This window comes from Pinus tabuliformis, chromosome J, assembly GCF_031772625.1.
Source record: "Pinus tabuliformis cultivar Carrire ecotype Pingquan chromosome J, CPIR1, whole genome shotgun sequence".
NCBI classification, from domain to species: Eukaryota; Viridiplantae; Streptophyta; class Pinopsida; order Pinales; family Pinaceae; genus Pinus; species Pinus tabuliformis.
Window position 1 is genome coordinate 43757406 of NC_142295.1, and position 23987 is coordinate 43781392.

General features: G+C 37.6%; 1 protein-coding gene across 1 annotated transcript in view; it reads left to right on the forward strand.

Moving 5' to 3' along the window:
• The window catches only part of LOC149225392 (ABC transporter C family member 2-like), a 620963-nt gene that overhangs the window by 489262 nt on the left and 107714 nt on the right, over nucleotides 1–23987 (forward strand). Inside the window, exons 15-17 of the mRNA XM_089377080.1 lie at nucleotides 5645–5845; nucleotides 5952–6050; nucleotides 6196–6348. Of these exons, the coding sequence (XP_089233206.1) occupies nucleotides 5645–5845; nucleotides 5952–6050; nucleotides 6196–6348 (453 nt within the window). The remainder of the gene's footprint in view (nucleotides 1–5644; nucleotides 5846–5951; nucleotides 6051–6195; nucleotides 6349–23987) is intronic.

Below are 23987 nucleotides of genomic sequence, written 5' to 3' on the forward strand. Positions count from 1 at the left end.
AAGCTGAAGGAGAGATCCTTAACTAGATTGAACAGTTATGATGGGATTTGAATGCTGTTCAATATCTTAGCTTTTCTGTTTTCTGTGACTTGGATGTCACAATTCTGACTTTTTCCCCTAGGAAAAATCGTAATTTTATTCATATTGAGCAAAATTACATGTCGTAGATGCTGAAAAGAATATGCATAAGACTGGATCCTAACTTCTCAAGGTCTCTTGAAAAATCTAGTCTATTCTTTTCTACCTTTCTTTTTTTCCACTTTTCTCCAACCACTAATGTTGGGTGTGGATGATACAATAGTCAATTGGTTTTCTTTTGTAGTTGTTGGGAATTCTTTGTCAGCATCTGATCCTCCTGACGTATGAGTTCGTTTGCTGCCACTTGCCTCTTTTCCAGGTGTATATTGTTCACTCTGCTGCTGTGGGATGGTTGACATTGGAACTAATGCAGAGCTATGTTCAACCTCCTCTTTCTGTATGTTGTTCTGAGTGTTCTGCTCATTGTTATCTGTTGTATTTTTTGGAATGTCTACGTCTTCTTCGGGGTCTTCCAAATATTCAGTGCCTTGCCAACCTTTTGGTTTTTGTGGTTGTTTCTTGTGTCTTTTGGGATCTTTTTTAGCTTGTGGACATGCACTTTGAAGGTGTCCTATTTGTAGACATCCACAACAACGAAATGTCGTATTCTCATAATCAAGAGGTTGTGTCCACTAAAGATCGTTGTGGACCAGCATAATTCGATCAAGTAGGCCTTGGCTAAGATCTACTTCAACACAGATTTTGGTGAAAGTGAAGATGCCTTTTACAGCTTGATCTTCATCAATCTTGAGAAATTTCCCCAAGGAATTCCCAATTCCTTCTAGAACTTTGTGGTGCCAAAAATGCAGTGGTAGATTGTGTATCTTGACCCATACGGGCATTTTGGATACCACCATGGTGGTAGCATCAAATCTTGGGAACCAAGGTGTCATGAAGAGCCCCACATTGCCCCAAAACCATGGGCCCTCATTTAAAACATAGTCCTTATCTTTAACTGTATGAAATCTAACAATAAAAAACCCCTTAGAACAGAGATGAATTTCACAGTTTGTTGTCCAAGTAGAGAAGATCCATTGGTGAAGAGCATAAGATTTGGACCAAAAACCGTTAAATCTACATATAACTTTTTTGGTGTGGAGGTTTGTAAAGAGTTCGTTTACCTCAGGCAAAGTGTTGTTAGTGCTGGGATCAGGGATTTCTGCTCCACAATGTAGGGCCTAGGTAGATTTGGAAGCGACATTGTTCTGTTTTGGGTCTCCTCATTCCCTTTGACTGCATCCTTGAAGGAGCTTGTACCCTTTGAGCTAGTTCCGGAACAGCCTCCTAGCAATCTCGCATTGAGGATGATAGTTGTATCAATAGCAATACCATGATCCTGTAATGTGAGGTTCTCTTGCAGTAATTTCCCTGCATAAATCAAATTTTGCATACTTGCTACTATACCCAACTGTTTTTGAATCTTGTACTTTAGATCATGAATCCGCATCCAATTCCAGATCCTCTTGCAAATGGTCTTCTCGTGGAATGTTCGGATAAAAATTTGGATCAAGACTTCTTCTCGTGTTTCTCGATCCTTCTTTTGGAAAAATTCCTCATCTGGTGCATTTTGATACGGCTACGCCAGATTTGCCAATCCAGTACTGTGATGCGATTGTGTCGTCGAATCTCGTTGATGATAACTCCAATACCAACGTCCCCGATTTGGTCTACCTGTGTATGCCTTTTGCTTGACTATAAGGCATTCGGAACTCCCCGATAAAGGTCCGGGTCTGTCTTGAACAAAGTTAGCAGTGCCCAAAACGATTGGATAACCCAGATCTGAGATGGGGGATTTAAGATTTTTGGCATACCATACCTCGCTAATGGGCATTGATGTGGACTGTGGTGTAATAATCTGTAGATCTACTTCAGACGACCTCTATAGGCATCGATTTGATGTCTGGCTATGGGTTTTTGAATCGTCTATACGTCCTTCCCACGAGATTAGGGTGACTTTATCCTCGGCGTCGAAGATTTGAGGAACCCTAAGCATATGATGAGAGATACCAACATAGATGGCTTCAGATGCTGCAAAAAGCCCATAAAATGATCTGAAAAATGCTTTAGATTCAGATCTGACCTTAGACAATGGATTCATGGAACTATGAGAGCGAAGTTATCCCCATCTCGTTCGCAGACCAAAAGATGTGCAGATCTGATGGTCAAATGTATTTGGAAGAGGATCGTATTAGGCCCAAACTCGACAGAGCAATAGCTCTGAATCGACCCATCAATTATGTGTTCAAGATCCGCCTCCCCTTCATCGCTACTCTGCTCTATTGCGGTGAGGCTCATGGCCAAGACACTCACCGTTGAGTTCCCCTCCTTGCATCTGGTGCAGATTACCTCATAGATCTCCTGTGCTGTGAGGGATCGATGGAGCAGAGTGACCACCGTCATTGTTTGATCACTCTCACTTGTTCTGTTTATCTCCATCACGCCGACCATTATTTTTGTCATCACAATTCTGACTTGTACCCATCCTTATACTAATGTAATAACGTCATTCTATCGTCCAATGAACTTGATAATGATGAAGCTACCCACTTAATTCAATTCCTTCAACTGTGCAAAGACAGACATCAAATTAAGCTGATGTACTTCTGAAGTCCTGAAGATATATGCCTATTGCCTTGTCACTATGAAGATCAAGTTCTGGAGATGTTATAGCTTACAATTCATGTCCTTAAAAACTGAGATGGTCTTACAGGAACTGAGTCTTAATCAAGATTTCTGTTGAGAAACCCTAGGACCATAGGAGTCTTCGAGTCTTCTTGCAAGATTGAACTTATTCTACATCGGATGTATACATAGACAACTAACCTTTCAAACAGTTAAATCTTCTTGTATGAAACTTAAGTGAGTTATGCCAATGACACTTTTGTTCTTTAGGCGCTAGTAAATATTTATCATACTTCTGTTCAATAGTCTACCAACGAATGCCCCACCACAGGGTCTAAATGTCTATAGTCATTATGCTTCAAACCAGATTTTTAATGTGCTTCAAAACTTGAGTAACAAGATACATAGATACCATAATTGAGTTATCTCTTGGATCTTTGGTTAGGGCACAAAACAAGGTGTTCAAATAACCAAATTAGGGTTTGTCAAGTAATTAGGTTGAAACCCTATACATACCTTGTTCAGAGAGTAGAGGAGAGGCCACAGATTTCTAACAACTGCTTATGAAAACCATAACAAGCTGTAATCTGGATCAGAACTTCAAATTAGATTCAAGATAATTTAGGCCTGATGAATCTCGGAATGTGTACAATCCTCACGACAGGTCGATCTGTTCTAGGGCAAAAAAAAAGAAAGGTGATTGAATAAGTCCTCAAACTCGGACAGAAGAGTTTCTATACCCAGATCTGCAATCTTCCAAAATGATTTGCAATCTTTGAAATTCGGATCACTCTTGAAACTCATGAAGTCTCCTCATCATATAGTCGTGCCTTATGTAGATGTCAAATAAGAAGTGCCTGAAGACAGTTCCCTTAAGGTTTTAATACACTTGCATATATCCAACAAATCCTATGCCATAATAGGACTGTTACTCCTCCATATTCCCACTTGAAATGATAGGTGTTCAAACTGAAGAATCTGAAAACTTTTGTTCTTAAGGAAGTTTGAATGACTGCTTTTAGCATTTCATTCTTACAGAGGTGCTACAACAATTTCAGCAATAAGAATCAAGTCAATACTGGGCCTCTTGTTCAATTAGGCCAGTCTTTGATGAACTCAAATCCTCATAAATTTCAAGTTGCCTCTTGTTCTGACATATAAATCACTGCTAGACTCTTATATCTTATGTAAAATCCTGTCAGTACAAAACCTCAAGGGTTATTTAAAGAATTCCAGAGTCAATGCAAGGATCTCAAAAAAAACCATTTCCTGTGCTATCTCTTACTCCAGCTACATACCTGATGAGTCATTCCTTCAAAGTAGAATATCACGCCTCTCAGTTGAATTGCAGTCTCTCTTGCTTGGGCTTGTCTAACTTGGCTCTGATACCATGTTAATTTTGGATTAACATGTTCTTTGCATAGAATAGTTACTTCATGTTAGCTTGATTTTCATTTCCTTGAGCAATCAAACATTATCATATGATAGTAACTAAGGAAAGAACATGAACGATAAATGTTGAAGACAAGTCAAGATGAGAAAACTCAGGAATTGGCTCAAGCCAGGGAAAACCCCCAAGATGGGGAAAACCCTTGATCAAATCTTCTTATTATTGATATCAAATATTCAGTAGAGAGAGAGAAATACAAATGACAGAGATACAGCCCAGGCAAACCTACAATAGCTGACAAATTCTACCCTAACCAGAGATCAGAGGTAGACAAAGCAGCTACAAAGAATGTTTGAAGAGGACCTCTGTCCTAGTCCAAATATGCGGCCTTCTTCTCTCTGAGTATAATGAATCCCAATATAGTGATATACTGAGCAGTCAAACACAATGATGAAACAACTGTGGATCTGGAACCTGATTAGAGCTTGATCGTAGACAACATCAGTCCATTCAGTGCCTTCAATTGTTGTGGCTAGCATCCTTCTTCTTGTAGCCAGCCCTGATTGTCTGTAGCTTGACTTCTGCTATGAGAATAGGGCCTAGCGTTCCTTCCAGCTAGCCCAGAACAGGTCTATGGTGCTCCTCCAATAATCTCAGGGCTTGCGGCTTCTCTAAACAGGGAGAACACAACCCAAATCATCCACTGATTGATCCAATAATTTTTCATGGAGCCTCCCTCTAGCTTCTAGATTCTCCCATTTTCCTTATTATTTTATTGGTGGGGGTCATTTTCCACCTTTTGCCGCCATTTAAATAAAATAATGATTTTCTGCCATTCCAATAAAATAATAATTTGCCTCCCTTCTCCAATAAAATATTAATTTGTCACCATTCTATTAAAATAATGAATTGTCTTCCTCCAATAAAATATTATTTTGCCGCCATCCCATCAAAATAATAATTTTTCCCTTCTCTCACAAAATAATATTTCCCCCTTTTAATATTATCCAAAACTTGCAAAACTCCTAAGTGATTTTTGCATGCACAAAATTGGGAATTTCACATCACACCACTTGGAATTACAAGTATCCACATCAGAGAGTATCTATAGTTCTTAGAGTGAGGTATCTATAACTTCTAGATATCTATGGAGATGCTATAGGCACTCTCTTTTGTTTGTTAGTAATTGTTCTTAATTGTCCAATTGACTTATTTTGGTCACTAGTGGACATTGATATAATATAATTTCTAAGTTCTTTAAGCAAGGTATGCTGAGGAATGGAGATATACGAGTTGAAGGTAAATCTGCACAGATTAATTTGTTTTACCTTATTTATCCGTTTTGACTAAATTTTTTTAATCTATACCAAATATGATTGACTAGTGGTTATATGATGATAAATATGGACATACATGTAAGGTCCACTAGAACATCTATGCACAATCTAAGAAATTGTTCCACAATCAAAGTTAGATTTTAGTTGATGATCTAATTTTTCACATTTGAGCATGAATTTGGTCATGATTCTTTCTAAAATAAATATAAATTATCAGGCAGAAAGAACTACACTATCCAACATTCATCTCGATATCTCGGTTGGGAGTCTTGTTGCTGTTGTTGGTAGTACGGGCCAGGGTAAAACTTCTTTGATCTCAGCAATACTTGGAGAGATACCTGCAGTTGCAGACACGGAGGTAGTTGTCAGGGGAAGTGTTGCCTATCTTCCACAAGTCTCATGGATCTTCAATGCAACAGTAGGTTCCTTGACTAAGCAGCTTTTACTTTTAGTAAATGAGTTTAGATTGATTGATGCAGATATTGGAATTTTGTGTCCGCTTTGACTGCATACATTACTTGTAGGTTCGTGACAACATCTTGTTTGGGTCTCCTTATGATCCATTACGTTATGAAAAAGCAATCCATGTCAGTGCATTGGAACATGATCTTCAGTTATTGCCAGTGAGTTCCTTTTGTACTTTTATACAATTCTTAGCCAATATATGCTTAAAGAGATGTATTTGTTCATAAAGCTTTTGAAAGAATGGGTTTTGATTTACCACTCTTATTGATGTTCAATGCATGCTGTTTACGTTGTTTTTATTAGGGTGGTGATCTCACGGAAATTGGTGAGAGAGGAGTGAACATTAGTGGTGGCCAAAAGCAAAGAGTTTCTATTGCCAGGGCTGTATATGCTAACGCAGATGTTTATATATTTGATGATCCTCTAAGTGCACTCGATGCCCATGTTGGCCATCAGGTTGTTACTTAGTCTTTATTCTATTTTTAACTTCATGCATTATCTGCAAATTTTGTTGCTTCTCCCCTTTCAGTCCTCAACGAAAAAATTTCAACTCATTCGCCATAACAATGCCAAGCACAATCAAAATTCTTAGTCATGATATTAAAATTTTCAACTGCTTATTTGGTCTATGAAAGATTGGGTTTTATTAAGCATTAGTTTATTTCCTATGACATGTTTGGAAGGGAAATGCAGCTCCAGTAATCATTATCTGGGTAGTCAAGCTTAATCAAATGCAATCTCAAGTAATACACCCCCAGCTGCCGTTTTATTTCTGGCTACCTTTTATTTTCTCCAAAATTTCACTATCATCAAAAGATATGTTGATCTGTATATGGTAGGCCCATGGCCTATCCATCTCATCAACATAGATGCTCTGTTGGTTTAAAATAATTGATTCTCTGCAATCACTATCAAGCTTCATGAATGCATATCTCAGTTCAGAATCATTTAAGGCTTGGTTTTGATGGTTTTGCAGTGCCAAGGTCAATGCCTATCAAGCTGAGTTCAAAACTCTGTTTATTAGAATATTTAAACCAATGCTTCATTCTTCTCTTTCACTATATTCATTCCAGACATGAATTAAATGCACTGCACTTTGTTCCATCCATTTCCATCACAACCCATGAACAATATTTAAATAGATATTCATTGCTGCATAAGCGAATCGCAGTAGGTGACAGCAGATGCTCATCGCTTGAGGCAATTGAATATATATTTTTAATGGAAAGCCCATGCAAGATGGCTGTAGGTGATAGTCAAACGCATGGCAAGAGCATGTATGGGCATAGAATGAGGATTAAACAGCGATTTCATTAGAGGAAAGTGGCTGCGGCAGCATTTTAATTGACTGCTTCTTGACCTTTTTATTTTTTAGTTTGAGTACATCATAGGGAGTGTTGTCGCACAGATTGTCACGACAACGCTCAGACCGGGGGCTGTCACCCTGATCCCCGATCTCTCCGTTTAAGCCTGTCTCCCGCAGCTAAGGGGGGTAGACCCTATGGGATAATGAATGACCAACTGGGGACCAATTGGGTTGGGAGACATGAAGGGAAACCAGCACTAAATTGATTTTATTAAATTAATAGACCAGTGCCTTATGAAATAAATGATTAAACGATTATTTATGAAATGTTGTAGAAATATGAACTCATTAACAATCGTTTACCATCAAACAACTCAAACTTAACTTTTACCAAAAGCAAGATAATCAAAAAATGCTCAATGGCTTAATGATACTCCAGCAATTAAAATTTCGAAAAAAAAAATTAGATGCTTTAAACATCCTCGTAATTTCAAATGCTAACCAAATATCACATTCATATAGCTAATCTTCAAAATGATCATTCAAGCATGTTAAAAATGATAAACATTAATTCCCACATCAAAATTTTAGCCTCAGCAGAAAAGATAAAACATAACAAATTCCTGAGCCAAGACTGAAACTGGCAAAGTACTTTTATATTTTCAAATAAAACAAAAATAAAAACTAAATGAAACTTTAAATCAAAAAAAATCTAAATAATACTAAGATCTAAACTAAATTAAAAGAAACCTTTTTTATGCATTTTATAATTTTATAATTTTTTTTTTGTTATAAAAAAAACTAGACAAAATAACATAAATCCTAATCCAAATCTAAAACTAAAGATTTATTAAAACTAAAACCTAAAAATAGTCAAAATTAAAATCTATTTAAACAAACGGATTCTTTTAAAACTTTTTATTATTTTTATATATATATATATATATATATATATATATATATATATATATATTTAAACTTAGAAATCATTTAAACTAAGCTAAGCTAATTCTATCAAAAGTAAAAAAAAAGGTCTAAATCTAAAACTATATCAAATGAAATCTAACTAAAAAAAAATCCTTAGTCGAATATACACAGAACTAAATCAAAAATTAAGAACCTAACCCTAGCTAAATTATAAAGAGAATCTAAACGTTACCTTTTATTTTTCTGCTATGTGAAACCAAAAACTTAAAACTAAAATCGTATTTATGTTAAAACTAAAATCGAATCCTGCCTATGCATAGAAACCTAGCCGCTATTCAGAAAAAATTTCAAAAAATAATTGTTTTGCCGCAGGAAGGAGTGGACGTGACGCAGCTTTGTCTTGACGGCGAGAAAAAAAAATGCAGGTGGACGGGATGCCAAGGGAGGAGTTGCGTGGAACGCTACTTGTGGATAGGTTGTAGGTCGAATGAAAGCTATTGAAGGAAGTATGGAGCTGCGCAAAACTAGCAAAGAGTCAACAGCAAATGAACGTGAAGAAGATGGACAGAAAGGTGAGGCGGTATGCAGATGACCAAGGAGCTTATGAGAGCAGTGACGGCCATAAAATGAAATGCATGAGGGGAGGAGTTTCCAGATGAGGAAGAAAGGTAGCAATCGAAGGAGCAGGGGAGTCAAAATGTGACAGCATGTAGCTGGACGACGGTGGAAAAGAAGTATGGGCTGAAGGGACGCGTGAGGGATGGAAGACGCACAATAAGAATGGCGAAGAGAGGATAAGCTTGATGAGAACTGCGGCAGAGGGATATGTGTGCAGTGTTTAAAAAAAAATGTGAGATATGTGTGGAAGCTTGAATGGCCAGCGTGAATGATAGCAGCGGTTGATAGAGCAACAGGTATGGAGAGGCTGGAACACAGTTTTGCTTTAAAAAAAATTCAAAATGTCCCTTAAACACAATTACATCTGCAACATGACAAAACCCTGAATAATAGCAGGAGCTGATCAAACCCTCGAAGGTCTTCAGAAAACCTTGCAACCTGTAAATGGAAAAGAAAAACACTTAGAATACATGCAAAAAATAAAATCCTAAAAAAAAAAACAGCTACAAAATTTACAACTTTGTGGCTCTGCGACAGCCAGATTTGTCAATAACCCTCCATAATATTTTCAGAATATCAGATTTACTATGAGATACTTCAGAAATCTCTAATGCATTCATAAAACAAACTTAAATGATAAACCCAGGATCGAAATTGGCTGGGCTCTGTAAGAGAATGCTTGTGGGAGTTGGCTGGTTCAGCCGAGAACTTCCCCAAACGCCCACTGATCTTCTCAATAAGGGTTTCCTGCACAACTCACTTCAACCATCAATAAAGAGGGAAAAAACAATACTAGATTCCAGATACAATGGAGATACCTGCCATTATTTCAAAAATCTTATTACCATTCAAACCCTAGTAAGTGAACAAGATACTTGTGTTCAACAATACTCTACATCAAGCTATTACTAATGGCTGAAAGATAAAAATATGCAGAAAATAAAACAGCTCACAGCACCTCAGGAGAGTAACACCAGCAAGATTTCAACCCAAAGTTTTTCTTTATTAGCACCAGAAAAAGTTTACAAGAGAGCTTCCTTTAGCACAAGACTCACAGATCGAATGATCTCAAATGACCCCTAGCACCCTATTTAAAGGAAAAATTCCCAACGGCTAGTTCGAGTGATCCATGTCAAAATGATCCCGACCGTCGATGAGGATCAAGATATCTCTTAATCTCATCTGTCGAATTTTTAATGCATTAAAAAATTGAAATTCTGCATTTATTTACTCAAAAATATTATTATTTTATTATTTTTAAGTTTTTATTTTATTTTATTGTTTTTTATTTATTTTATTTTATTTTTTACTTATATCTTATATATATATATATATATATATTTTTTTTTTTTTTTTTTTTTTTATTTATTTTTAAATGGATCCTCGAACTTTAGCCTTTGGAAAAATCACCTAGGACCTAGGACTTAGGACTTATGAAGGGATTAAAACATTTTCTAACCCTCAAGACACTTTACATCATGACTTTTACAATTTCACATCTAAAGGGGGAAAACCCATTTGACATAGACCCTCATAGACCACCCAGTTCTGCGACACAACCATAATCTAGCAGATCAATGCACTAGGATTCCCCTAAGATTCTAATGACAAAATTCGTTCTGGCTTTGGGGTTAGGTTGAAGGAAAACTCTGCTGATCATGGATCGGTGAGACAAAAAACCTTCCGAAATGTAGATTATCACTAGAAAATTAGGTCCACCTAAGCAATTTACATACATGACTCATATCTGCTAAGATTATTTACAATTCACACATGCAGACTGGGTTTACAACATAATATGATCAAGTCGACGATGATTGTCGAATGGTACGGACATGTCAATCAAGCGCTATCCCTTTTGCGAAGAAAAGGGTGCGTACTTGCTATGGGAAGTTGACACGTAGTGGTCAACATCTGGCTCTACTTGGGGACACATTGCTGCATTGCAAGAATGTGAGAATCTAGAATCTGCATCCACGCAACACACAACAGAAATAAGTAGCGTCCATTCAAAAATCATCATATAACATTTAAGCACATGAAAGATAGAAGCTCTTTATTTATTAACAAGGAAAGTAAATCTAATCCTAAATCAGAAATAAAATGCTGAAATAACAAGGAGTAGGGTTAGAAATACAATACAAAGGATGCCCTATGGCATCAGATATCATCTTTGAAGAACAGCTTGAGCATTTGGCCATTCGCAGGTAGATCAAGTGGTTTGCCATCCAATCTGCTCAAGTGGAATGAGTTTGGTCCAGCTATATCTCGAATGATGTACGATCCCAGCCACAAACTGTCAAACTTCTTATGTTTTCCTAGTTTTTCATTCTTGCGGTCCCAAAGCAGCACCATATCTCCCACCTGCAAAGATCTAGATCAAGAGAATTTATCAAAGCTTTTCTTTATGTTAGATTGATTTTTACATATAGCATCAAAAGTTGTCCTATGAGCTTCATCTAACTCCACAATCTGATCTATTCTATTCTGAACAACATCTATATTAGTAGAAAAATTATGAAGGAGCTGATAAGCTGGCAATTTTAGGTGCATAGGTAAGGTTACATCCAAGCCATAAACTAATTCAAAGGAAAATTTACCAGTAGCTTTCTTCTTAGTGATTCTATCTGCCCATAAAGCATACTTGATTTTGCTATCCCATGACCTCTTATTATCTCCTACTATCTTCTTGATAATGGTTATGAGATTCTTGTTACTTGATTCAGCCAGACCATTACCCTGAGGATAGTAATTTGATGAATGGGATAAGACAATGCCATACTTGAAACAAAAAGATGAAAACTCTGAGGAACTAAAAGTTTTGGCATTGTCAGTAGTGATCTTAGCAGGGACACCAAATCTAGTAATGATATTATTTTCAATGAAATCCATAATAACCTTTTCAGTGGCATTCTTAGCAGGAATGGCTTCAACCCATTTAGTGAAATAATCCGTAGCAGTCAAAATCCATGAGTAGCCTTTGCTATAATTTTCATGGAACTTCCCTAAGTCCAGACCCCAATGTTGAAAAGGTGCCTCTACAATGACAGGTTGTAGGGGCAGGGCAGCAAGCTTCTGTTTCCCAGTGAATAGTTGACAGGCTTGACAATTTCTAACAAACTTATGCACATCAGAAAAAATTGAAGGCCAATAATAACCAGCTCTCAGGATTTTGTGGGCGGTAGTTCTAGCAGCATAATGACCACCACAAAATCCTGAATGAAACTCAGAGATTAATTTCTTGGACTCAATGTCATCAACACACCTAAGCACTATGCCCTCAGGATTTCTCCATCCAAGGCCATCCTTCATAAGGCAATACTTAGTGGCTTTTAGTCTAAGAGCCCTTCTCTTATGAGCAACTAAATGGTTAGGACATGCAAGATTCATCAAGTAATAAACTATGTCCTTGTAACACTCATGCTCTCTTAATCTTTGCAACTCAGGCGAAGATAGATTGCTAAGACAAAATAAACCAAGAGTCTTTTCGTTACCTTCAGTCAACATTTGAGCCAAACCTTGGCCTTTGACTAGCTTGGTGGGTCTGATCTCTAAATCATATTCTTGTATTTTAGTAACCCACCTAGCACGAGTCCCTAAGCAATCGGTATGAGTTAATATATATTTAACAGTAGAATGTGGGACGAAAGCAATGATTTTAGAATAACCCACATAAGTTCTGAAGTGCTTAAGAGACTTGACCAAGGCATAAGCCTGCTTTTCCATGGTTTTGTACTTCAATTCAGAATTTTGAAGTGCTCTACTCATGAAAGCAATAGGCTGCTCGTGACCATCTTTATTCTTTTGTAGCAGGACACCAGCAATGGTATCTTCGGAAGCGAAAGAAAAAATCATGAAATCCCTAGAATAATCAGGACTAACTAAGACAGGAGCTCTTGCAATAGCACATTTGATTTCTTGAAAAGCCTTTTTGCCGTCTTCTTGCCAAACAAATTTTGCATCTTTCTTTAGAAGACTTTGAATAGGCTTAGCTATTTATTTGGAATAAACCTTCTAAGAAAATTTGTCTTTCCAAGGAAAGACTGAAGGGATTTAAGATTATGAGGAAGAGGAATCTTTTGGATTGCTTCAATTATTTCAGGATCAATCTTGATTCCATCCTTAGAAATGATATGGCCAAGTAATTTCCCTTCTGTTACTCCAAAAACAGACTTAGCTAGATTCAAAGAAATCTCGTATTCTCTACATCTATCGAAAACCTGCCTAAGATGATTTACATGATTGACACCATCTTTAGAAAAAACAGTAAGATCATCTTGGTAAATCTCAATAAATTTCCCGATTAACCCCTTGAAGGCATAATCCATAGCCCTTTGGAATGTAGCCCAGCGTTGGTTAATCCAAACGGCATTCTGATGTATTCAAAGGTACCCCATGGCGTGGTGAATGTGGTTTTATGACGATCTTCCTTTTTAACCCATACCTGATCGTACCCAGAAAAACCATGTAGCAGTGACATCATTCCAGAACCGGTTACTCTTTGCAACAAAGTCACCATGTTTGGCAAAGGGTAATTATCTTTCTTGCATGCTAGATTAAGGTTTCGAAAATCGACACAAAGCCTTATCGTACCATTCTTTTTCCTAACAATCACCAGATTTGAACACCATGTCGAATGCCTGGTTTAAGCGATAATTCCTGCTGCAAGCATTTTCACAAGCTCTTTCTGAACCAAAGGGGCTAATTTAGGATTAATTTGCCTAAGTTTCTGGCGAAAGGGTTTAGCATTTTCATCTTTTAAGGGGATAGTATGTTCCATGACATCTTCCCTATAGCCCTTTAATTCATCATAAGAAAAAGCTAAAACATCTCGATATTCGCGAAGTAAATTAGTTAACTTTTTTCTTTCCTCCACACTAGTACCTCTACCAATTTTAACAATCTTTGGGTTTTCAGAAGTACCAATGTTTATCTCGAGATATTCGCCTGGGTCCATCTTATTTTCTTCTCTCAACTTCATGGCATCATGCCGATCAAAATGTTGCTCTAAGGCAACCACATTCCTAGGAGTAGGATTTATGATATGCTCATAATTTAAAGATCCATCCTCCTGAGAATCTATCCAGAAATCTTCAAACTCATCCAGACTATTAAGAAAACGAATGACCTGTTTTTCATCATTAAAGACTTGCCAATGCTCTGAGTTATCTGGAATAGATGGTCTAAATATTACTTCTATTTTGATCTTATCATTAATTAGCTCATCAGATAACTGGAAAGTAGTAGCAGCTACGGCAAGTTCATCTACCAAACTATTTTTCTCTCTTGGGATAGCTTCGAGGTCAAGGGCATCAAAGTGCTCCATAGTATCCCACACAGCATTTCGATAATTTCTTAATCTTTGATTTTTACATGTGAATTTATTCTTAAGCTGCATGATAATTAAATTAGAATCCCCCTTAATGCTAAGCAACTTAATCTTCAAAGATTTTGCCAATTTAAGACCCAACAATATAGCCTCATATTCAGTGACATTGTTGGTTGCTTCAAATTCTAATCGATAGGCAAACTTGAAAATGTGATCAAGGGGAGATTTAAGCACTATTCCAGCACCTTTACCATGCCTAGACGATGCACCATCGAAGTACATGTGCCAAACTCTATCATTGAGATCCTTAATCTTATCATCGAGAGGAATTATGAAATTAGACATGATGGCATAGTTCCCAATGTCAGATTGCTCTTTGTTTATCTTGTTGTGAGGTCTCTTAGGATCTTCGACATGAAATTTTCTTTCGGGCTCTCTATTCAATCTTACAAAACCATCACCCCTAGGAGAAGGAATCATAGCATATGACCAATTCATTTGCATACTTCCTCCTAGATCGGAGGCCCACTTTTTGGATAAAATCATACCCAGGCATCAGGCACGTCCACCACAACAATATCCATAACAATCATGATGTCTGGGTAAACTGATAGATGAACTTGCAAATCTTTGATCAAACCATGCACTTCAATTTTCTTAGAATCCATGGCACATATGTTATAGTAGGGTTTAGAAACTCTTAAGTTACGTTGTTCCATGACCCTTTTAGTCATTACACAAGCTAATGCAACAGAATCCAACATGCAATTATTCAATTTATATCCATTAACTAACAAGGTGATAAAGAAAGGCTAGTGATCTTTGTTATCTGCATCTAAGCTTTGCAAATATATGGGAGCATCGTGATAGTCAACTTCTCGAATCTTCTGCTGAGAAGTATTTATTTGAGGACCTTGGATAGCTTTTAGTAACTTATCTCTTTGGGAAGGGATCTTAGCAATCTCGAAGACAAGAACCCAGATTTTTGCATTGTTAAACCAACTTCCCAAATCAACATCAAATCCAGAGTTTAAACTAGGGTTAAAAGTTCGAGGGGGAATTTGATTCTCGCTTTGATCTTTATCCCTTCTCTGATAGGTCAAACCTTTATCTCTAGCAATTTCTAAGATTTGCTCGGGAGAGGGTTTTTCAACGTATAACCTAGCCAAAATGTCATCTTCATTTTCAAGATTATTTATACTAAAAGTTGATGAAGGATTCATAACATCACGACTATTTTCCTTGACCTCTATCCAATCATCCATAGACAAAGGAAACTTGCTACCTACCACATTTATTTGATCACCTATCCCAAACATTCCATTATCCAAGATTCTTCTGACGATGGGGCAAGTGGCCTCTTCATGAAGAGCATCACAAACCCGACAATAAGGAGGAGCATTATCAACTAAATTAGTTATCGGATTAGGACGTCTCTGCTCACTAGATTGACCCTTCTTTTGGCAATTGTTATTTCTATTATTATTTTGAGGTTGGAAGTTTTGCGTTTGTGTTCTTTCCATTTGAATCAACCTATTCTGCAAAGTGGCTCTCTCCTTGTTATGATTAATTTCCATGGTTTCAATCTTTTGGAGCAATTTGAGAACAAGTTCGCTTTCAGGCTCTTGAACTGCTTTTCCTTTAGGTTCTTTTAGTTTCGTAGCAGCCCTATCAAAACCTGGGATCTCAGACTTCCCAGATGCCGCCTTGTCCTTCTCAAGCTCGATTGCTAAGGCTTGGCACTCCCTATAATCATTAAGTCTAGCACGCCTTAATTCATAAGATGGCTCAGGACTAAAGGCATCAATGTAAAAATCTCGAAGAGATTTGTCGGTAGGTTTATAGTCTTGAGGTAATTCTTTAATAATATCATTAAACCTTTTATTAAATTCTTCAGCGGTTTCATTTTCTCTCTTTTTGATTATGCTGATAGCTTTCACAAGGTGTCTTCCTTCTCTCTTATCTCCATACTTTTCCTTAAAGGCATTAACAATCGATTGTAAGGAATCAAATGAATTTTGAGGCTTTTCCGTAAACCAATCTAAAGCATCACCCTCCAAGGTCAAAACAAAAAGGGTCATTTTAACATCTTCATGATTAAAATCAGCGGCCCTTGCGTACTTCCCTAGCCATGAACTAAAAGCTTTCAGATGTGAATTAGCACTGATTGCGTTATCTCCCTGAAAGATAGGCAATTTATCCATTCCATGCTTTGGAGAATCATTGGGATAACCCTGAATGTTAGCAAAGTTACACGGGGCGAATATGTCCATGATGTCGTGCTCAACTGGACTAGTAAAAAGTAAATGGATATCAGAGAGGGCTTCTTGTCCGAGGTTAACAAGAAGTGTACGAGAAGAGAGTTTGTGTAATCGTACCCTGAGAGCCCTTTCAGGATCAGGAGCAGGATTGCACAGACTACTTGGATGTCTTCTAGTATACACTCTTGTAGATAATATATGAAGTGGAGTCGCCACCCGAACAGGAAGTGAAACACAGAAAGCTTGAAATGAAAGGACCAAAGACAGAAAAAACTCTATTCCCGGCAACGGCGCCAAAAAATGTTGTCGCATAGATTGTCACGACAACGCTCAGACCGGGGGTTGTCACCTTGATCCCCGATCTCTCCGTTTAAGCCTGTCTCCCGCGACTAAGGGGGGTAGACCCTATGGGATAATGAATGACCAACTGGGGACCAGTTGGGTTGGGAGACACGAAGGGAAACTAACACTAAATTGATTTTATTAAATTAATAGACCAGTGCCTTATGAAATAAATGATTAAACGATTATTTATCAAATGTTGTAGAAATATGAACTCATTAACAATCGTTTACCATCAAACAACTCAAACTTAACTTTTACCAAATGCAAGATAATCAAAAAATGCTCAATGGCTTAATGATACTCCAGCAATTAAAATTTCGAAAAAAAAATTAGATGCTTTAAACAACCACGTAAGTTCAAATGCTAACCAGATATCACATTCATCTAGCTAATCTTCAAAATGATCATTCAAGCATGTTAAAAATTATAAACATTAATTCCCACATCAAAATTTTAGCTTCAGCAGAAAAGATAAAACATAACAAATTCCTGAGCCAAGACTGAAACTGGCAAAGTATTTTTATATTTTCAAATAAAACAAAAATAAAAACTAAATGAAACTTTAAATCAAAAAAAATCTAAATAATACTAAGATCTAAACTAAATTAAAAGAAACCTTTTTTTATGCCTTTTATAATTTTATAACTTTTTTTTTTGTTATAAGAAAACTAGAAAAAATAACATAAATCCTAATCCAAATCTAAAACTAAAGATTTATTAAAACTAAAACCTAAAAATAGTCAAAATTAAAATCTATTTAAAAAAATGGATTTTTTTAAAACTTTTTATTATTATTATTATTATCATTATTATATACACTTAGAAATCATTTAAACTAAGCTAAACTAATTCTATCAAAAGTAAAAAAAAAGGTATAAATCTAAAACTATATCAAATGAAATCTAACTAAAAAAAAATCCTTAGTCGAATATACACATAATTAAATCAAAAATTAAGAACCTAACCCTAGCTAAATTATAAAGAGAATCTAAACGTTACCTTTTTTTTTTTCTGCTATGTGAAACCAAAAACTTAAAACTAAAATCGTATTTACATTAAAACTAAAATCGAATCTTGCTATGCGTAGAAACCTAGCCGCTATTCAGAAAATATTTCAAAAAAAAATTGTTTTGCCGCAGGAAGGAGCAGACGTGATGCAGCTTTGTCTTGATGGCAATAAAAAAAATGCAGGTGGACGGGATGCCAAGGGAGGAGCTGCGTGGAACGCTGCTTGTGGATAGGTTGCAGGTCGAATGAAAGTTGTTGAAGTATGGAGCTGCGCGAAACTAGCAAAGAGTCAACAGCAAATGAACGTGAAGAAGATGGACAGAAAGGTGAGGCGGTATGCAGATGACCAAGGAGCTGATGAGAGAAGTGACGGCCAGAAAATGAAATGCGTGAGGGGAGGAGTTTCCAGATGAGGAAGAAAGGTAGCAATCGAAGGAGCAGGGGAGTCGAAATGTGACAGCGTGTAGTTGGATGGCGGTGGAGAAGAAGTATGGGCTGAAGGGACGCGTGAGGGATGGAAGACGCACAATGAGAATGGCGGAGAAGAGAAGATAAGCTGGATGAGAACTACGGTAGAGGGATATGTGTGCAGTGTTTAAAAAAAAATGTGAGATATGCGTGGAAGCTGGAATGGCCAGTGTGAATGATAGCAGCGGTTGATAGAGCAACAGGTATGGAGAGGCTGGAACACAGCTTTGCTTTAAAAAAAAATTTCAAAATGTCCCTTAAACACAATTACACCTGCAACATGACAAAACCCTGAATAATAGCGGGAGCTGATCAAACCCTCGAAGGTCTTCAGAAAACCCTGCAACCTGTAAATGGAAAAGAAAAACACCCAAAATACATGCAAAAAATAAAATCCTAAAAAAAAAACCAACTACAAAATTTACAACTTTGTGGCTCTGCGACAACCAGATTTGTCAATAACCCTCCATAATATTTTCAGAATATCAGATTTACTATGAGATACTTCAGAAATCTCTCATGCATTCATAAAACAAACTTAAATGATAAACCCAGGATCGAAACTGGTTGGGCTCTGCAAGAGAATGCTTGTGGGAGTTGGCTGGTTCAGCCGAGAACTTCCCCAAATGCCCACTGATCTTCTCAATAAGGGTTTCCTACACAGCTCACTTCAACCATCAATAAAGAGGGAAAAAACAATACTAGATTCCAGATACAATGGAGATACCTGCCATTATTTTAGAAATCTTATTACCATTCAAACCCTAGTAAGTGAACAAGATACCTGTGTTCAACAATACTCTACATCAAGCTATTACTAATGGCTGAAAAATAAAAATATGCAGAAAATAAAACAGCTCACAACACTTCAGGAGAGTAACACCAGCGAGATTTCAACCCTAAAGTCTTTCTTTATTAGCACTAGAAAAAGTTTACAAGAGAGCTTTCTTCAGCACAAGATTCACAGATCGAATGATCTCAAATGACCCCTAGCACCCTATTTAAAGGAAAAATTCCCAACGGCTAGTTCGAGTGATCCATGTCAAAATGATCTCGACCGTCGATGAGGATCAAGATATCTCTTAATCTCATCCGTCGAATTTTTAATGCATTAAAAAATTGAAATTCTGCATTTATTTACTCAAAAATATTATTATTTTATTATTTTTAAGTTTTTATTTTATTTTATTATTTTTTATTTTATTTTATTTTATTTTATTTTATTATTTACTTATATATATATATATATATATATATATATATATAGATATATAGATATATATATTATATATATATAGATATATATATTATATATATATATATATATATCTTTTCAATTTTTTTTTTTAATTTTTAATTTTTAGTTATTTTTAAATGGATCCTCGAACTTAGCCTTTGGAAAAATCACCTAGGACTTAGGACTTAGGACTTATGAGGGGATTAAAACATTTTCTAACCCTCAAGACACTTTACATCATGACTTTTACAATTTTACATCTAAAGGGGGAAAACCCATTTGACATAGACCCTCATAGACCACCCAGTTCTGCGACACAACCATAATCTAGCAGATCAATGCACTAGGATTCCCCTAAGATTCTAATGACAAAATTCGTTCCGGCTTTGGGGTTAGGCTGAAGGAAAACTCTGCCGATCATGGATCGGTGAGACAAAAAACCTTCCGGAACGTAGATTATCACTAGAAAATTAGGTCCACCTAAGCAATTTACATACATGACTCATATCTGCTAAGATTATTTACAATTCACACATGCAGACTGGGTTTACAACATAATATGATCAAGTCGACAATGACTATGGAATGGCACGGGCTTGTCAATCAAGCGCTATCCCTTTTGCGAAGAAAAGGGGGTGTACTTGCTATGGGAAGTTGACACGTAGTGGTCAACAGGGAGCATAGCTGGCAATCCCAGACACTCAGTGATTCCTATTACCCACCAAAAGTGGGTAACTCCTAGTGATTCATTGGTGCATAAGGGAATCAATGTAGGTGACAATGGCTGCTCATCGCTTGAGGCAATTGAGTATATATTGATAATGGAAAGCCCATGGAAGATGGATGTAGCTGATAGTCAAATAAACAGCAAGAGCATGTATGGGTGTAGAATGAGGATTAAATAGCGATTTCATTAGAGGAAAGTGGTTGCATTAGCATTTTAATTAACTGCTTCTTGTCTTCTTCTTTTTTTAGCTTGAGTACATCAAAGGGAGCATGGCAGGCAATCCTAGACAAGCAGTGATTCATATTACCCACCAAAAGTGGGTAACCCCTACGACAAAAAATTTATCCCCATTGTCCATGTTACCCACCAAAATGGATGACCCCATGGGAGAATTTTTCTCCTAATCATCTTCTTCTAACCGATAGCCAGCAACCCCTGACAACCATCTTGTAGCCGATGTGATTTGTCAGTTTATCTCTGCCACCTGCATCAGACATATGTTTCCTTTCCCATTTTTCAAGAGCACATGTTAGAAGGTGGGAAATCCAATCCAAAAGGTATGTTATTCATTGTGCAATTAGGTGTTTATGCTTGTTTTTCATTTGGGTATTTGGCATGGATTATAGGGTGACTTGGAAGAAGGAAGGGTTTTGACCGTGGCTTTATTCTCTCATCTTAAATGGAGGGTTAATCTTCAATCTTAGTCTAGTGCGACCTCCCCTAATGGCCCATGGATTTATGAAGGGTACTAGTTGGGGAACTCTGATTGAGATAGCATGGTCTTTTTTTCTCATTCCATATTTATCACTTCCCTCCATACATTACGAGCCCTATACTCCATCTCCCGTCTCTGGGTCCACATGACCATTGGTCCACTAGGTCAAAGCACACACCCTCTCCTTGTGCACATATCTGGGTCGGGCATGGAAACTTTGCCCCAAGAGGTTGTTGCAGCTAAAAGAAAAATAAAAAGCATATTATGGCAACAAGCAAGAAACAAAAGAAAGAAACTTATAAAAATGCAAAAGATGGCCTGGACATTAATATTAGCACATGGGCAAAAGCCAAGCATGAGCTCTACCCCTTATCATTATGGTCATTGTGAAAAATCGGTTACTCGATTCCTACTGCAGCAAACTAATAATATTGCACCTACTTGTTAAATTAATTGAACAAGCTACTTGCAGTTTTCTACGGCAAATATTGAAATACATACATTGCAACCTACACAAAACAAAATACTGCGGAAACTAAATATTGCACTAGAGAGAAATAAACACACATCAACATAGTTGTTTTTAGACAATGTCCCCGGAAAAACCCAGCTTGGGGAAACCGGTGCAGCAGCTAAGGGTTTTAATTATTATGTAGTAGTAAATCTGAGTACAAATCATTGGATTCCCAATTGGCTATCGGATACAAAGAAATACTAGCAAAAAGTTAGTGAGAAAAATCTCACACTGATCCGGGAAATCTGACTCTGGTCAAGGGCTAGCTAACTGGCCCCAAGCTGCCTCTGCGCAGCGTCTGCGTCAATCCTACGCAGATTTGTGTCACACTAGTTAGGCTCTGCGTAAATCTCTCTGATGGCCTCTTTTTGTCGGGAAATTCGACCTCCTGGCCCTCCTGTCTCACACCCCGGCTTCTGGGACTGAATCTCATTTGTCCCAATTGGAATTCGAACTCCCTCTGAAGCTTTGCACTACCTCATTAAACTGCTCTTTGTCTTCTCTTCCTTGTTGATTTCGGGTAGCATCGGATGTGCTCTAAGTCTCAAATTTTGCAGGGAGTCTTGGGCACATGTATTCCAAAGAACCCAGAAAGCATTTTGGGAAATTCCACCTAGAAACAATTTTATTAAAATAATTAATTATTTTTAAAGGGGGACCCTAAGTCTAAACTTAGGAAAATAAAATAATTAAAGGGTATTAATATAAACTGTGGGTGTAACTTCTAGAAAACGACGAGGATCAAGCAGAAATGATGTTAGCCATTGATTAGCTTCTAATCTGGGTCATTGAATGTCAACAAGGAGATTATTTAAGGAGGCTTGAGAGTCACTTGGAAAAACACAGAGAGTTCAAAAGTTCAATTTTCTGAAGTAGAGCAGAGGAGCTGCCGGGAGAATTTCGATAGTGAGGTTTGCAGTGAGGGGCAAAGATAGTTGGGTTGGTGTATCTTCTCCAAAGCCCAGGATACACAGCAGAGAGGCAGAGAGACACCAGGAGGAGGCAGCGCAGACCCAAGAGGAGTTGACGCTGGGCCAAAAGGGCCCACGCAGAGCTTGAAGCTGAGTCAGAAGGGCTCACGTAGAAGTTGTGCAGTGTTCAGTGCAGAAGTCCGAGTTTGCTTAGGGAGTTGACATTTCTGAGTCTGGGGGCTAGAAACTACTCCAAAGGGCAAACGTTTCCCAGTTGAGCTAACGCAGAGCCTTTTGAGGCTGACACAGGGCCAGCGCAATGATAGTCGGGGACAGTTGGTTCAGCTGCCAAAACAGCGGGAATTGCCAAATCTGATTATCAAAACAGAGAGGAAAAGAGGGGATAAGAGTCAAACCCTTAGGCCTAGTGTGAAAAATCGGTGACCCGATTCCTACGGCTGCAAACTGATGATATTTCTCCTATTTGTTAAATTCCTTTAAACAAATTACTTGCAGTTTTCTACAGCAAATATCGAAATACATACACTGCAACCTACACAAAATAAATATTGTGGAAACTAAATACTGCACTAGAGAGAAATAAACACACACATTTACTCAGTTGCTTTTGGGCAATGTCCCTAGAAAAACCCAACTTGGGACAACCGGTGCAGCAGCTGAGGGTTTTATTATTATGCAGTAGTTTCTAAGTACAAATCGTTAGATGCCCAAAATGGCAATCTGATACAGAGAATAAACTGGCAAAGAGTTAGTGAGAAAAATCTCACACTGTTACTAGCGATCCGACACTGATCAGGCTCTAGAAGCTAGCCCCACGCTGCCTCTGCATAGCCTCTACGTCAACCTATGCAGATCTACGTCACAATCTCTGGGCTTTGCATCACCTCCTCCTCTAATCTCCTGTTGTCTGGAAATTTGACCCTTTGGCCCTCTGGTCTCACACCTCGGCTTTTGGCACTAGATTTCGACTCTTCCAACTGAATTTTGAACTCCCTCTGAAGCTCTGCGCTGCCTCTCTGAACCTCCCCTATGCCTTCTCCGCATTGCACTCTCCGGATCTAGAAAGCTCTCCTCCGAACTACTATCCCTGCCCCTCACTGCAAGAAGATCACTTGATCTCTCCGCGGCAACTCAGCACTGCTACTTTTGAGAAATTCGATGTCTTGATCTTTCTCACTTGATGTGTTCTCCAAGTGCCCATCAAGCTCCTTCTTATAATCTCTCATTGGAGCACCAACAGCCAAGATTAAAACATAATAAAAGGCTAAGATTAACTGGGAGTTGATCCTCGTCTTCTTCTAGAAGATTCACACCAAATTTAATTAATACCTTTTAATTAACCAGATTTCCTAAGTTTAGACTTAGGGAACCATTTAAAAAATTTAATTATTTTAATTAAATCATCTCTAGGTGGAATTTTCCCAAACGATTTATGGGCATTGGAGAATGCATGTGTCGTAGCCTCTCTGCAAAATCTCAAGGTTAGAGCACATTCGATGCTACAAAAATCAACACTCCCTCTTAGCGAGGAATGTGCTCTAGTGTTGCAACCCATTAAAGCATCACTCTATCTCTACATCATCTCCTGTTGATGTCTGGTGCTGCTGCCCACCAACCACTGCGCAACTTTGATTGCTGCATCTATGTTACTGTTGAATTGCTGCCAACACTGCATTTGCACTGCAACCTTCTCCATCTGTTGCTGCAA